Consider the following 16,141-nt stretch of genomic DNA (forward strand, 5'->3'; position numbering starts at 1 on the left):
TTTGATCGGGTGACTTTGGGAAAAAAATGAGCGTGGGAGGGGATCTAGTCACCCTCCATTTTTTGTCACGTAAAAGGGCACTAGAAATATTAATTTCCGTCTGAATGAACCCTTCCCATGATATTCTAGGACCACTGGGTCAATACGATCACCCCTGGGAAAAAATAAAAAAAACACGCATCTGTTATCTTTCTTCTGGCAAAAAATACAAAATTCCATATTTTTGCAGATAGGAGATTGAAACCTCTACAGTAGGGTTCTCTCATACGCTGAATCTGATGGTGTGATTTTCATTAAGGTTCTATGGGTTTTAGGGGGTGTATTTCTCTTTTTTCGAAAATCAGGTAAGTTTTCTCAGGCGCGTAACTTTTTATAGGTAGGACTAAACTTGATGAAACTTATATATTTGAAATTAGCATTAAAATCTTATTTTTCTTATGTTTCTGTTTGTATCAAAATTCTGTTTTTTAGAGTTTCGGTCACTATTGAGCCGGGTCGCTCCTTACTTACAGTTCGTTACCACGAACTGTTTGAAAAGAACAGAAATTATGGGATCACATTGGGACTTAAACTTCCACAATTTTCTGGAGCTTTAAAAATAAATAGAACTGTTTTATTCCCTATCTCTCGAATGAACTAGTTTTTATAAAGAATCAATATTTAAACAAGAAATTAGTAATTTAACAAAAAATAATATTTAAGGATCATGTATACATTATGACGGACAACTGCAAGTACAATGAAATCTAATGAATATAATTGCTGTTGCTCTGAATCGTGCTATATAAAAGAGAGTTTTTAGTTTCGGCAAAATCAATTAAGGTCTAAGAGGTTTGCAACCATTACATCTTACTTTCTGCATTCAGTCTTCCAAAACTGTCTTCCCCCTCCCTTCGGTCCTAGTAGAACTAAAATGATTGAAAAGAGTAATATTCTGAAAGACTCGGGAAAAGAATTATACTTTCTGGTGTAACTTCTCAGGTGCTCATATTTGTAAACTTTATTCTGGCCTCCGTTTTTCTATTTCAAATAAATCCTGAGACCTAGCCTCCTCCAAATATTAGTGGGTAGGCTACCCATAAAACAACTTATGAGACAGAGCAACCGTTATTTATACAAACCACTGTGGAAACCACCCTGCTTATATCAAACAGATAAACCACTAATTAATGATGCATTAATTGGATTAATTAATCTTCAGTAATTTTTCTGTAATCTTCAGTAATTAGTCTTTAGTAATCTTCTGTAATCTTAAGTAATTAATCTTCAGTAAGTAATTGATGCATTACTCTTCAGTAATTTTTGTTGCAATAATTTCGTTACAATATTTTTCAGGATGTATCACTAGTTTTTTTTTTTTTTATTCTAAAGAAAAGAAAAGTGTAAATATGTAAACTCACAGAAAATAAGAAATACAAAATATCAATAATTATAGATCAAAAATCTCAAAAATTATAAATATAAGAAACTTCAAATACCAAAGATTTTCAGATCAAATTAAATTGTTTTGAATTGTATCCTTTTAACAAACTAGTTTTAATAGGAAATTAAAAGTTTAAACAAAAATAAATAATTTGCAAAATTAACTATTCAACAAATATGTAAATGTTATGATGAACAACATACTTTTAGTTGTTGGGTTTAAGGGCAAGCTACAGTTTGGCAACCGTTATGAGCAAGTTGATAGAAATATTTGCCAGGATATACAAGATATATAACAGATTCAGATTTTCAGATTCAGACATTTATTATTTCATCTAAAAATATAGAACACAACCACACTATAGAAATAACTCAAAACCGACATAAAAGTAAAGAGTCTTGTGGTTGGCTTAATCTAATAACGACCTTTTAACATAAAAAATATTCAACAAGTAATAGCACAAAAAATTTTTTTCACAAAAATAAACAAAAAAAATAAACAAATATAAAACAGAAAAGAAATACAATAACTATTGGTCAAACAGCCCCTGTCCCAGTCTTATGAGCATAAGGGACTCTAAACACCATAAAAATAGTGTTTTGGGTCAAAAGTTTCAACATTTTTTGGGAATGGACTTAGGATCATTTTCGGAACACTAAATGTAGATGGCAGGATGTAATGGTTGCAAACCTCTTAGAAACTAATTAATTTTGCCGCAACTAAAAATTCTTTTTTATATAGCACGATTCAGAGCACCAGCAATTATATGACAATGTTTTGCTTAGTTTTGTCAAATGTAACTACTTTTCGTTTATAAGACTGTTTAAAATTTTAAAGACTATTTAAGACTTTAAAAGAATTCATTTTAGGCCGCTACTAAGAGTTGATTGTATAAAATAATAAAAAAAAATTGTAAAATATTTTCAAAACAAAAATATTTTGATAAATACTATTCTACAAGAAATGTTTCTTGATGAAGGTAATTAATGCACATGCCATATTGATCGGGACAAAAATCTATGTCAAACTCTGTTTGAGGCAGATATTACACTGGAAATAACAAAAGGAGAGCACACCATATAGCTTTAGAGAACCAAGATTAAGAATTGAATTTTTAAATGAAAGAAAGCAAATAGACAAGTACCTGCATAGATTACTGGATCACTTTGTCCAGGCTTAAAGAAAACAACAGCTGGTAAGGCAAATACTCCTACGTCCCGTGCTAGTTCTTTGTCATCTAGCTTCACAAAATCAATTCCAGCAGCCCTAGCCTCGTCATCAATATTCTCAAGCTCTTCCAGAACCTTATCACATTGCTTGCAATCCACGTCATTGTCTATAAAGAAATTCAAGGTTATTTTGTTTAACAAGCCGAGCTCTATAAAATCTATATCAAATAGTTCGTCGTAATGAACTGTAAGTAAGAAGTGATCTGGCTCAATAGTAGCCAAAACTTTAAAGCGGAATTTTTATATCAATAGGTATATCAAAAGAATTTGATTTTTATGGTGATTTTAGATATATAAGTTTCATTAAGTGTAGTCTTACTCATCAAAGGTTACAAGTCTCACCCAGAGAAAATTTGCCTTACTTTCGAAAAAACGGGGAAACACCCCATAAAAGTCATAGAACCTTAACGAAAATCACATCGTCAGATTCAGCATACCAGAAAATCCTATTGTAGAAGTTTCAAGCTTCTACCTGTAAAAACGTGGAATTTTATATTCTTATGCCAGAAGAAAGATCAGGAATACGTGTTTATTTGTTGTTTTTTTTTCTTCCCAGGGGTAATCGTGTCGACCCAGTGGGTCTAGAATATCACGATAGGGCTCATTCAAACGGAAACTAAAAGTTTTAGTTCCCTTTTTAAGTGACCAAAAAGATTGAAGGGCAAATAGGCCCACCCCACCCACTTTTTCCCAAAATCGTCCGATTAAAATTATGAAAGAGCCATTTTGTTCATCATAGTTGAAATGCCCAATAACTATGCCTTTGGATACAAAATGACCCGTCCCACAGCCCTAGGGGAAAGGCCTTTAAGTTATAAAATTTGCCCATTGTTTACGCATAGTATTTGTTATTGGGAAGCATGCATCCATTTTAGGGTAGGAAGACGAGCCATTTTGTTCATCATAGTTGAAATGCCCAATAACTATGCCTTTAGATATAAAATGACCCCCCCCCCCGCACAGCCCCTGATGAAAAACAACTGTTGTGTTTTTTATTCACGGGGTAACTTTCCATTGGGAAGGAAGTTTCCAGGGAGTGAACCTGTCAGGGGAAATTATATACTGGGGAAATTTGTCAGGATTCCTTTACGAAATTCTTTTTATATTTCTTGCTTTCTCTTTTCCGTTTCAATTTTACTAGTGGAGTCGTTAAGGATAATTTTCCTGAGGAAATTTTCACTGGCATTGAATTGTCTAGAAGATATATCCGTGGGAATGGTATTTCTCTGTTGAGGGGGGGCCAGATCTCCCGGGATTATTAAAAAACGATCAGAAATTTAATAAAAAACAAGTTTTTTAACGAAAGTAAAGAGCAGCATTAAAACTTAGAAAAAACAGAAATTATTGCATATATGAAGGGGGTTGCCTCCTTCTTAACACCTCACTCTTTACGCTAAAGTTTGAACTTAGTCCAAATTCTGTAAGAACGACTCCTGGAACACAAGGGTCATTTAACTTCAATTATAAGAAGCTTTTTCAAAGTACTAAAAAACTTTAGAGTAAAGAGCGAGGTATTGAGGAGGAGACTAACCCCTTCATATACGTAATAATTTCTGTTTTTTAAGTTTTATGTTACTTCTTACTTTTACTTGAAAAAAGTTTTTTTTTTTTTTTAATCGAATATTGACAAGATAAGACCTTTTATTCAATGATCCGAACTTCGTGGAGAATCAAAAGGAATGATCATGACAAACTACATTTTTCTAACTTTGTCATTCACCATCAAGGCTGTATCTAGGGTGAGTTTGGGGGTTTAACCCCCCCCCCCCCAAAAAAAATTGTCCAAATTGTAAAAACATAACAAAAATGCATATAAACAAATTTTTGACGCGTTTTTTTAAATTTATTTGTACTCCCCCCAAAGAAAAAAATAACAACTAAAATTCTGGATAGGGCCCTGTTAATCCTTACGTTTGACTAGGAAAGGGATGGGTAGAAAAAATTTCGATTGTCTGATCTCTTCTATCATCTTTTCTATAGTAAACAGGTATATCACGGAAGCTTTAGTCTCATCATGAATATTTTCAAGCAATTCTAAAACTCTATCAGATTGATTGCAACGCACATCGCTGCCTTAACAAAACTTTAGCTTATTTTTATTTAGAATTCAAATTTGTGTGAAAATCCATCTAAGACAAGAACTTCAATTCCCTGTTTAAAAAAATCAAAGATACTAAATATGACTAAAAAGGGGGTAAGGTAGAAAAATCATTAAAAATGTCTGATCTAATTACTAGCAGATGGGTTTATCCTAGAGGCTCTAGCTTGCACATTTCTTGCAATCAGCATCAATGTCAATAAGGACACTCAAAGTGGTTTTAATTGAATATTCCCAGATGTAAAAGAGACTCATCTAATGGTAAGACAAGAGCTTTCCTTCCATGGGCGCCCATAAGCTGAATTCCAGGGGGGGGCAAACTTCGTCTAATTGCTACTTTTAATGCTATTTAATAGAAATCTCAGAACAAAAATATAAAAATAAGGCAGCATCATTCAGCCAGGGGGGGGCAAGAGCCCCCCCTGACCCCATATGGGCGTCCATGTTTCCTTCCTTGCTCTAAATTTTGAATCAAAGATCTCGAGAGGCTTATGATCATTAGGACATTTACTGTTTTATTAAATTTTGTAATGTGAAGTATCAGTGATAGATATATATATGCAGAGAAACATACATATATAGCTGCAGTACATATACACTTAATTGTCTTTCAATAGGGTGAGGGGGGAGGCTGTAGGAAAACTGTTAGGGCTTTCAGATATTCTCTATTAATTACGTATATAGTAAGTAAGTACTCTCTTGTAAGTACGTATGTACACATAGTGGGTTCCAGATAATCATAGGATATCAGAAATAGGATTCTAGGGCCTTTTTGAATTCACAAAAGAAATCGCCCCATTTCAAGTGCCAGTGTCTGCAATTTCATGTCACAAAAAATAGAATTTTAGAATAATATGACCAAAATACTAATGACAAAAATTTTGAGATAGCTAAAGGGTTTAGAACTACCAAATAAACAAATAATATTTTTCCCCACACTTGACTAATTTATAAAAAAAAATCTGTTTCTTACGTTTTTCTGTTTTGAATAATTCAGACTAGACTTAACAAATTAGCAGATTCTCGTATTTAAATTTTAGATTCAGGGTGGTGAATGTGATCCAAACATTTCATAGTCATTTTAATCAAATAGCCACCTGGTGGTTCTATTCTTGAACACTGAGCTTGCGCACTGTGAAAATTTTAATAAATGTGCCAAACGTTTCAACATTGAAACCATCAGTCCCATGAAAATCTAAACTTTTTAGTAAATAACCACCCTTTTCTCATGAAGTTCTTTACAGTTTTCAATAAGATTTCAGCATTTAGATAGAACGAAAGCTTGTTTTTTTCATAGATATTCTAATTTTGTCTATAAGTTTCGTCATTTCTACATGAAGAAGGCCCAAGAATAGATAGGTATATTTACATGTAATGTAAAAATATTTACTTTTTCTTATTTTTCCCTACAATTAATTTAGAATCTTCAATAGGTGCAAGGTTCCAAATAGAATTAAAGCATGGCTTTTCAAAGATATACAGTTTTCCTATAGGCTCCCCCAACCCTTTCCCCATCATAGATAAAAACAAACTACTAAAATGCCAGAATCCAGGAGAGATTATGAAACATTCGAGGAGAAATGGAGAGTCTAATGAGCCAAATATGGCCCTAGACATTCTGCAAAACTTCCTTTTTTAATTGACTTTATTAGGCATAATGAACCAACCGTTGCCGACAAATCACACAAAAATAATACCAAATACCAAGTTAGCAACGCCTTTCCATTCAAAGATTAAAAATACACAAATAACTTAACATATGGTAAAAGTTTTGTATATTTAAGAAAAGCCAAGGTTTCATTCTGCCATGAACCTGACACCCACTGAAAGATATAAGGCAGCTGAAGACAAAAGTAATAAAAAGTATATTTTTCCACCAAAAAAAAGCAGAACTTTATGAAACCGTTAGTTTCAATGTTGAGATATTTTATACAGCTTCTAAAATCTTTACAGTGCGCAAGCGCACTGGTCGAGAAAAGCGAGACCAGGAGGATGCGGAAATAAGACGCGTGGACCACAATCGTGACCTACAAATTGACTGTGGGTTTGTAAGTAAACCCAGTCAAATGAGAAAAAGAGAGAGAGAAGTCAAAGCTTCTTACAGAATAACGCAACCAAACTATCTGATCGGGACATTATTTTTTCGAACATTTTCCTATTAACTCTTTCAATGCTGTCGGCCAGTTCCAAGGTATCAGGGTCAGTTAGCCAATCGAGTACTTCCTCCTCATCATCAAGATCTCCTAAAAGAAAAAAAAATTCTCATGGGAGAGCCAAGAAAAGTGCCAACTACTTGACAAAATTCCACGCCTTCTAAAGAAAAAAAAACAGAACTATAAAAAAAAAACACCAGCACAAATATTAATTTATTTCTTAAGGAGGCAAACAAAAGAGTATAAAAAAGAGCATAGAAGAATAAAAGGATCTAAATTAAAATAATGTTAAAATACATTCTTTTTTTGTGCATACGGATGGTGCATGAGCATAAGCTGCAAAGAAAAAAGGGGCATATGATAGTTTCACTTGAACAACTTGATTTAAGTTCGATCCGTGCTTGAAGGTCGGTTTGCCTCTTATTACTACGATAGCGTCTTAGTTTTCTATGTTATTAATGTGGTGGTTGCGTGGTAATTGCGGCAGGTAAAGTGTTGAGAAGCTATCTTTTTATCTCTAAAGTGGGCAGTTTCTGGGGGGAGAACCATGCAAGTGATCATCCAAGACCATTTTTCAAAGACATAAATTTTCCATTCGTTGAATATGGCCTAGCTGCCTAGGTTGTTGTTGTCAATTTCATCAAGTATGGTGTATCTGATCTTGTGGCTATCAAATAACTTAATATTGGGATTTCGATCCAGGTACGTAATAGTAGCAATAGGACGAAGTAAATTTTCTTTAAATGTAATCTGGTGACGTTTATCGTCTGCTTTAAGAGTCCATGACTAGCACGCTCGTATGGCAATGGTGATTATCAGTGTGTTTCTCTTGATTCTTTCGATTGAATAGAATCAACAGATTCTAGTCCCTCCAAATCCCTCCCTTGTCATATAAGTCCATCCCTTCTGGCAAGCGCCAGAGTCGGCAATCGCAAGGCATTTCTTAATATCTTTTGAGTAGAGGTTATCGGACGTTGAAAAGCTATCAATGTAGGAAAAATGCAATGAATTCAAAATTGAAATTGGTGTCGTTTCTTGACTTAAATGGTGAATAATGGCTATAAGAATCATTAAGTTTAAGGCAAAACTAATAATTAAAACACAATTATATTTTTTCTTATTCATGTTGGTATTGTTGGTTTCTAAGCAATACCCGATTAGAGGTTAAGCATGGCTACTGGCTTAAATGACGTAAAAGGCGTGGTATTTCCTCACTATGTTGTATCTACTAAAAAGAAGCTTAATAAAGGAGCTAAAAGGTCTGGTTTCTCCGCCTTATACACGAATCAAGAAAAGGTGGAATTCACTTTTCATAATTTTTATATAAGTTTTATAAGGTAAAAAACTCTTAAGACCTTCATTGTACCAATCAGAACCAGTTGTTAGGCATCAAATATTATAGTGAGGTGTCATATACCACTTGTGGTACGTTTATGGTATACTCTGTTCAGATACCTACAGCCAAGAATACACTCAACGCTCAAAAATCCCCATAGAAATATTTTTTCCTCTTAAATCCTTATTACAAGAGCAATGACAATTAATCACCAAAACCATTCGTCCAAACGATGCTGGGCCATATCCCACCTAGGCATTTCTAAAATTTTGATGCCCCTCGTGGTATTTAAATTTCATTATTCAAAATTTTACGTGTTTTCACCAGAAGGAAGCTTTAAAGGCTATTAACTTGGTAATTTTTTACGGGTCGGTTATTTTTTAGTAATTTTTTAGGATACACCTCTAGGTATATTTTACTCTAGTGAATTTTATACAATATATGACGTCATTGCAAAAATATCATGTATCTTTTTTGCTCTGTAAATGTCTATCGTGTGACGTCAGTCAGTCACATAAACAATTTTTTTTTCGAAACCAAGACTCTAAAGTATAGTCAGCTGAAGGGCACAGGTCCTGCCACTGACCCAACAAAATAGTACCAGGCCTCACCGTTAAGGCCTTCGCCCGACGTTGGGAATCACGTGCCTAAAAAAAGGTTTGTAGTTGAAATCAAAACAGTTTTAGTATAAAGGTATTCCTACCAGCTATGCGATGACTCAATTAAACTCTAACTAAAAAAAAGCGAAGCGGCTAACATACCGTCATACTTTTCAGGCCTTCCTTTTTTAAATAAAATTAATCCTGGTGTAGTCCTAAATCCATATTTCTTAGCAATTAAATGATCTTGTATCTTAAAAATTTCTATATCGTACTGCAAAACATCTTGATCTATTAGTTCCAGCCTCCTAAGCACCCTTTGGCTCTCATCTTCTTCTTCAGTATCTGAAAGAAAGAAGAAAATGAATTAAAAGTGAAAAAAACATGACTTAAGAACACATGATTGTGATATAACTAGTTTTTGGTGAAAAACAAAATGCAATTGAATCAAAGATCTATGTAATGTGAAATTAAAAAAACCTGCAAAACTTAAAATAAACAATTACTTGCACTATTTTGCCGGACAAAATTAAGCGGCGTTGTCTGGTTCTTCTTAGAGAAAAATTTGAGTTTCTTCTATTATCAGTTTCGGCTCAGTGCAATAGAAGCAGTTTAAACGGACTGAACAAAATGAATGGTCTGAGCCCCTCCCCCCTGTTTGCTGGGTGGGAATAATTAAAACAACAAGACCAGTATTGGTAATATATACAAAATATACGAGGCTCTTCTGAGATTTTTTTTCAACCTTTGCCAACCCCTACACAGCAGCGGTAGGTAGCAGCCTAGTAAGAGACGATCACTTTCAATGTTAAGAAATATAAAAAACCCATAAGTTTTTAAAAAATAGTCAGATCAAAACAAGAAATACACCATTAGAGCCGCCTTGTTCAAAACACCTCTAAAGGAAACTTTCTGTCCCTTGGCTTTAACAGCAAGGGAAATATATTGGCTTGAAAATCAAGAAAAGTGGCAGCTACTACAGCATTCTGCCTAAACAGTATCTTTTTTTTCTTTTTTTTTCTTCCACAAAATTTTCTTCCACAGATAGCTTGGCACTGGAACATCGTAGAGAGTTATTCAATCAACATTTCTTGGAGGGGTGAGGGTAGGAAAACTAAATAATGTGTAAAAACATGAAACTTATATGAAAATTATTGGAAATTATTAGAGAAATAGCAAAAATTCTGAGGTTTTAAAGAAGGTGGCTGAGACCCATCCCCTCCAAACTTGTCTGTACTGAATCCTTCAAATACGCGAAGAATTTTAATTTTTAATTACGAAAGATTTTCGGTTCGGCAAGGGGGCAGGCATTTTTACACATTTTGTAATTTGTGCAAAAACCAAGTTAGGAGAAGATTTCAAAATATACAGTTTACCGTTTTTGCTCCAAACTTGGACTAAATCTGATTAGGCAAAGCGATTCGTCTGAATTTAATAGATCTCCGTCGGAATTAACACCCAGTGTCACAAAGACCAAGCTGGTAATTCGCAACACATGTAATCCTAAATCAAACAGTTCGTGGTAACGAACTGTAAGTAAGAAGCGACCCGGCTCAATGGTAACCGAAACTCTAGAAAATGGTAAGTTTTTGATACCAATAGATATATCAAAAGAATTAGATTTCAATGCTGATTTCAAATATATAACTTTCATCAAGTTTAGTTCTAGCCATAAAAATTTACGCGCCTGAGAAAATTTGGAGGATTTTCAAAAAAAGGGGGAAAAACCCCCTAAAAGCTATAGAACCTTAATGAAAATCACACAATCATATTCACCGTATCAGAGAACCCTAATTTAGAGGTTTCAAGCTCCTATCTGCAAAAATGTGGAATTTTGCATTTTTTGCCAGAAGAAAGATCACGGATGTGTGTTTATTTTTTTTTTTATATTATTTTTTCCAGGGGTGATCGTATCGACCCAGTAGTCCTAGAATATCGGGAGAGGGCTCATTCGAACGGAAATTAAAAGTTCTAGTGCCCTTTTTAAGTGACCAAAAAAAAATGGAGGGCAACTAGGCCCCCTCCCACGCTTATTTTTTTCCCAAAGTCACCCGATCAAAATTTTGAGAGAGCCATTTTGTTCAGCAGGGTCGAAAATATGATAGATATGTCTTTTAGGGTGACTTAATCCCCCGAAGTTCCCAGAGGGAGGGCTAAAAGTTATGAACTTTACCCAATGTTAAAATATAGTATTGGTTATTGGGAAGTATACAGAAGTTTTCAGGAGGTTTTTTTTCTGGTAGTGGGTGGGATGGGGGGGTCGGTGGTTATGTTGGAGGATCTGTTAATGATGGAAGTTTTCATGGGGGAAGGGAAATTGCCATGAAGGGGGCGCCGGACTTGCCAGCATTATTTATTGGTTATTGGGAAGTATACAACCATTTTCAGGAAGGATTTTTTCTGGGGGGGGGGCTAGAGGAGGGGGTTAATCTGGAGAATATTTCCGTGGAGAATTTTTCTTTGGGGTAAGATACATTTCTATGAAGGGGGCGCCGGATTTCCAAGCATTAGAAATTAAATCGATAATTAGACGATCAGAAATTAAATAAAAAAAACAAGTTTTTTCAACTGAAATTTAAGAAGGAATATTAGAACTTAAAACGAACAGAAATTATAACGTTTGTGAGGGGGTTCTCCCCCAAGTCAATAACTCGCTCTTTACGCTAAAGTTTTTTTTAGTGCTTTCAAAAGAGCTATCTATTCTAATTAAACGGCCTTTGTGATTCAGGGGTTTCTGAATCAAAATTTTTTTAAACTTTTAACGTAAAGAGTGTGGTATTGACTAAGGGGAGAACCCCTTCATATAAGTAATAACATATACGTAATAAAAAAAACAAGCGATACGGCTCAATAGTAATTGAAACTTTTAAAAACGAAATTTTGGTGTCAATAAATGTATCAAAATGTGTTTATAATGCAGATACTAAATATATAAATTTTATTAAGTTTAGTATTACTCATCAAAGGCTACAGGCCTGAGAAAATTTACTCGATTTTTTAAAGAGGGGGAAACATCCCCTACAAGTGAAAGAATTTTAATGAAAATCACACCGTCAGAATTCAGCGTATCAGAAAACCCTATTACATAGGTTTCAAGCTCATATCTGCAAAAATCTGCAACTTTGTATTTTTTGCCAGAAGAAAAATATACGAATATAGAAGTTAGTTACGTAAGTTAATTTGTAAAGACATCCATTTAGCAAAAGAAAAGTAAAATTTTTATGCAAATAAAAGCTGCATTAACTAAAAAACGATCAGAAACTAAAGAAAAAAAACAAATTTTCTAAACTGAAAGTAAGGAGCGACATTAAAAATTAAAACAAACAAAAAATTAGTCCGTACATGAAGGGGGCTTTCCCGTCCTCAACACCTTGCTCTTTACGCTAAAGTTTGACTCTGTCTCACAGCTTAATTTTTTAAAACAATAAAAAACTTTAGCGTAAAGAGCGAGGTTATGAGGCGGGGACAGCCCCTTTCATATACGGAATAATTTCTGTTCATTTTAAGTTTTAATGTCGCTCCTTACTTTCAGTTAAAAAAACTTGTTTTTTTTATTTAATTACAATAAAGAACGAACCCTAACCTACACTAATCGAAAGGTATGTATGGGTGTGTGATCACAAACCTCCGGGCAGCAGCAGTAAATAGCAACCTAGTAAGAGACGATCAAGTTCCACACTAAAATATACAATAGCCCATAAATCCTAGAGATAGAGTAAGATCAAAATCCGGGTTGCAGCGGTAGCTAGCAATCTAATAAGAGACGACCACATCTCTTAGTAAAAATTTATATCAATAGACAATTCAAAACAACTAAAGGTAATGTTTTAAGATTATAATATATTGATATCAAACAGTGATCGTATACCTTCTTTTTTTCGCCAGCGCTAGGGAGCTATCAGAAAATTATTAAAAGACATTTTTCGGCTCAATTTAAAGGAAATTGCTATATCTAGTCGCATTTGTAAGTGAGCAGAAATAATCTTTGAAATAGAATCTCTTTTTTCGCGAAAAACTGCGTTTTTTTCACATGATGATGCGAAAATGATATTGAACAAAAATAGAGAAAATCTAATAGCAGAAGCCACCAAGGGGGAGGGGCGTGGGGATGGAGATAAAAAGATTAGAAACAGTCCGAACCCTGGTAAAAGCAATACTGCTGGTAGCACTCGCCCTTCTTTCCCTAGAAATTTCTGGGCGACTCTCATAAATCAGATGGACTGGCTGAAAGGCCCAACTGAGTTGCCAGTTTTCCCCTAATCTTACTCCGAGGGTTATTTTCTTTTTGGGGAGGGAATTTCTCCTTGATAAAGTATACAACCAAAAGCCAAAAAGAGTAGGAGATATGAACAATTACAGTAAAAATGTATTTCAAAATGAACAAGCAGAGGGATTTGCAATTAAATGTTTGTCGAACAGTGAGCGATAGGATTTAAAACCTTGGTAAATTAAGTTATGGTTTCCTAGATAAGTGGTGCCGCTATCTAGCGGTCAAGAGTTGTGACACTTAGGGTGTCAGGACACCACTTCAATTTTTTGAAGTGTTATCCTGATATTTTTCCATAAATTTGACTTCAACTGAGCTTGTATTTGCTCATTTGATTTAATATTGTATAACGCTTCGAGATTTTCGACAAAATCATTTAATCGTTAACTTTTCCAAGTCATGTTTTCACTAATCATTTTAAACAAATGATCAGAACTACACACAAAAAGCGTATCACAACTGTTTATCACAGCCGTCCTCCAAATGTCAGTACTACTATTTGATATTACGGTGATATACGACGTTCTCTAGAAAACTTACTTTGATAGTCTGTATAGACGAAGTTTTTGGTGACTTCACTCAACGCCACCTTACGATCGTTAGATAACGGCACCGCTTTTCTAGGAAACAATGGCTTTAAAAAAATCATTTTTAACGCCTTTATTGAATAATAACCCGATTCGGTACCCTTAGCTTATACTCCAATCACTGAAAATAGGTTATCGGTGACCTAATCAAAATATTTACTTTTTCTTTTTAATTTTTTTTCCTTGTCGATCCAAAATCTCAATATTTCCCCAAAAAATACAGAAACTGTTTTTCTTTTTACTGTGCTAGTTCAATTACAGGGAAACGAACGACAATTTTGAAAATGGCCTTTTTATAATTCCATGAAAAAATGTGTCCCACTTTTCACAAATTTCGATAAGCATCGGTCTTATTGGTTCTTAGAAATAAAGAGGCACTTGTTAATTCTGTTAATTCATCCCAAGACTTATCCTCAGGGGCTGTGAGGGTCATGTTAAATCTAAAGGTATAATCGTGGAACCTTTCAACTATGTTAAACAAAATGGCCATCTGAAAATTTTGATCGGACAATTTTATGGGAAAAAAGGATGCGAGAGGGGGGCTATTAGCCGTCTAATCTATTCGGTCAAATTAAAAGAACAGCAGAAATTTTAATTTCCGTTCAAATGAGCCCTCTCCCGATGTTCTAGAACTGTTGGTTTGATACGATCCTCCTGGGAAAAAAAAGGAAATAAACATCCATCTATGATTTTTTTTTTCTGGCAAATAATACAAAATTCAATACTTTTGCAAATAGGGGCTTGAAACCTCTACAGTAGGGTTCTCTGATACACCAAATCTAATGGTTTAATTTTAATTAAATTCTTTCATTTTTATTGGGTGTTTCCTCCCTCTTTGAAAAATCCGGCCAATTTTCACAGTTTCTCAGCCATTTATGGCTAAAACTAAGCTTAATGAATCTTATATATTTGGAATCAACTTCATAAGCCGATGATATATTGATTGATTTCAAAATTCCGTTTCTAAGATTTCGGTTACTATTGAGCCTTGTAGCTCTATTCTTACAGTTCGTTACCGCAAACTCTTTGATATATTAGCACATAAATCCAAAAACTAAAAGAATAGGACGTTACCTACGTTTATTAGGTGTTTCAATTGCAAAGAAGATAATTTGGACAGTTATTGGAGTTCTGATTAGATATTAGAAGTAGAAATTAAAATCATTAGACCCTTCCCAGAGTAGATACCCCCCCCCCTTACTCCTAAGTGACTTCAATCGTTAAACTGAAATTGATTTAATCAATTTAGTTATAATACAGATGCTATTATAAAGAGCCCTGATTCCTCTTTTATTTATTAACGATTTCTTTTTTTTATTTAGAAAATTGAATTTAATGTATGAAAAATACCATCTTATTTTTCAATTACTCCATTTCTATTCTATTTGCAGATGTAGAGGGTGTATTGATATCCACCATTCACTCCACTTTCAAAGGTTTCAACAGAAGAAAATCTTAATTTAAAACTGATACATTACGGAGAAAAAAAAAACATAAATATGAAGACAAAAATTCGACCTCATCATATGTTGTAAAATAGTAAATACAGAACATTTTGCAATTTTACGATTAACTATTTCGCCTATTATCTTGATAATGATGCTCTGGAGTCATATCTGATATGGCAGGAAATTGTAAGTTTCAAAGGTGGTATATTTGCATAAATGCTAATCTGGAACATCTTAGGAACCGAAGTGAATCGCTAGTTTTTGTGTTTTTTTTTATTAGTTAGCTTCTTGTATGATTTGTTCAATTGAATCATGAATATACGCGCTGTATTGTGAAAAATCCATAGATTTAGTCAAAACTAAATATTTTTATAAAAAAAAATAAATAAAAATAACGATACATAAAAAATCAATATGAACAATAAAAAAATCTCTATAAAGATTGATAAATCAGTAGGGTGGCAACCCTGGTCTTACTATTTTAAATCAGGCAGGGTAGTAACGTTATCCCATAACCGTAGTTATGCAAATTAATATAGCCTAAATAATGGGTCATGAATAATGACACATTTAAAATGGATTAAATAGACAGGAACCGAAATTAAAAACAGAGTGTGTTACAGACCTAATTCGAAAGATTAGGGAACAAAATTCAAATTTTAAACTTAGAGGGCAGTGTATCTTTTTTTGGAAAGGTAATTCCTTCAATTTTACAGGCTATACCTCTATAAAAACTTATACAAGAAAAAGCACATACTGCAGATACTTTTTCATTGCCCAGGTAATGTTGTTTAACTAAGACCTAGTAATGTGTTAGGAATAATAACGTATTTTAAAGCTTGTATATCCCTTTTGAAGGCAAATTACAGCTCCTTTATCTGACACAGTATATCTTGACAAAACCTTACAACAAAAGGCGCATACTACGAATGTTTTGATTGTTTTTTTTTTTTCTGTTTTTGCAGTTGACCCCCCGAAAAAAATTTTTTGGTTATTCACTT

The 16,141-nt window shown here is 33.9% G+C and overlaps 1 protein-coding gene across 6 annotated transcripts in view; it reads right to left on the bottom strand.

Moving 5' to 3' along the window:
• hlk (hulk) overlaps window positions 1-16,141 on the bottom strand; it is a 315,193-nt gene that overhangs the window by 34,602 nt on the left and 264,450 nt on the right. For all 6 annotated transcript variants that reach the window (XM_089106231.1, XM_089106234.1, XM_089106233.1 and 3 more), the window contains 3 exons: window positions 9,001-9,183; window positions 6,853-6,993; window positions 2,568-2,759 (listed from right to left, as the gene is read on the bottom strand). In XM_089106231.1, the coding sequence (XP_088962357.1) occupies window positions 2,568-2,759; window positions 6,853-6,993; window positions 9,001-9,183 (516 nt within the window). The remainder of the gene's footprint in view (window positions 1-2,567; window positions 2,760-6,852; window positions 6,994-9,000; window positions 9,184-16,141) is intronic.

Source organism: Artemia sp. Qi Xiang Cuo, chromosome 20 (assembly GCF_049724085.1).
Source record: "Artemia sp. Qi Xiang Cuo chromosome 20, ASM4972408v1, whole genome shotgun sequence".
NCBI lineage: Eukaryota > Metazoa > Arthropoda > Branchiopoda > Anostraca > Artemiidae > Artemia > Artemia sp. Qi Xiang Cuo.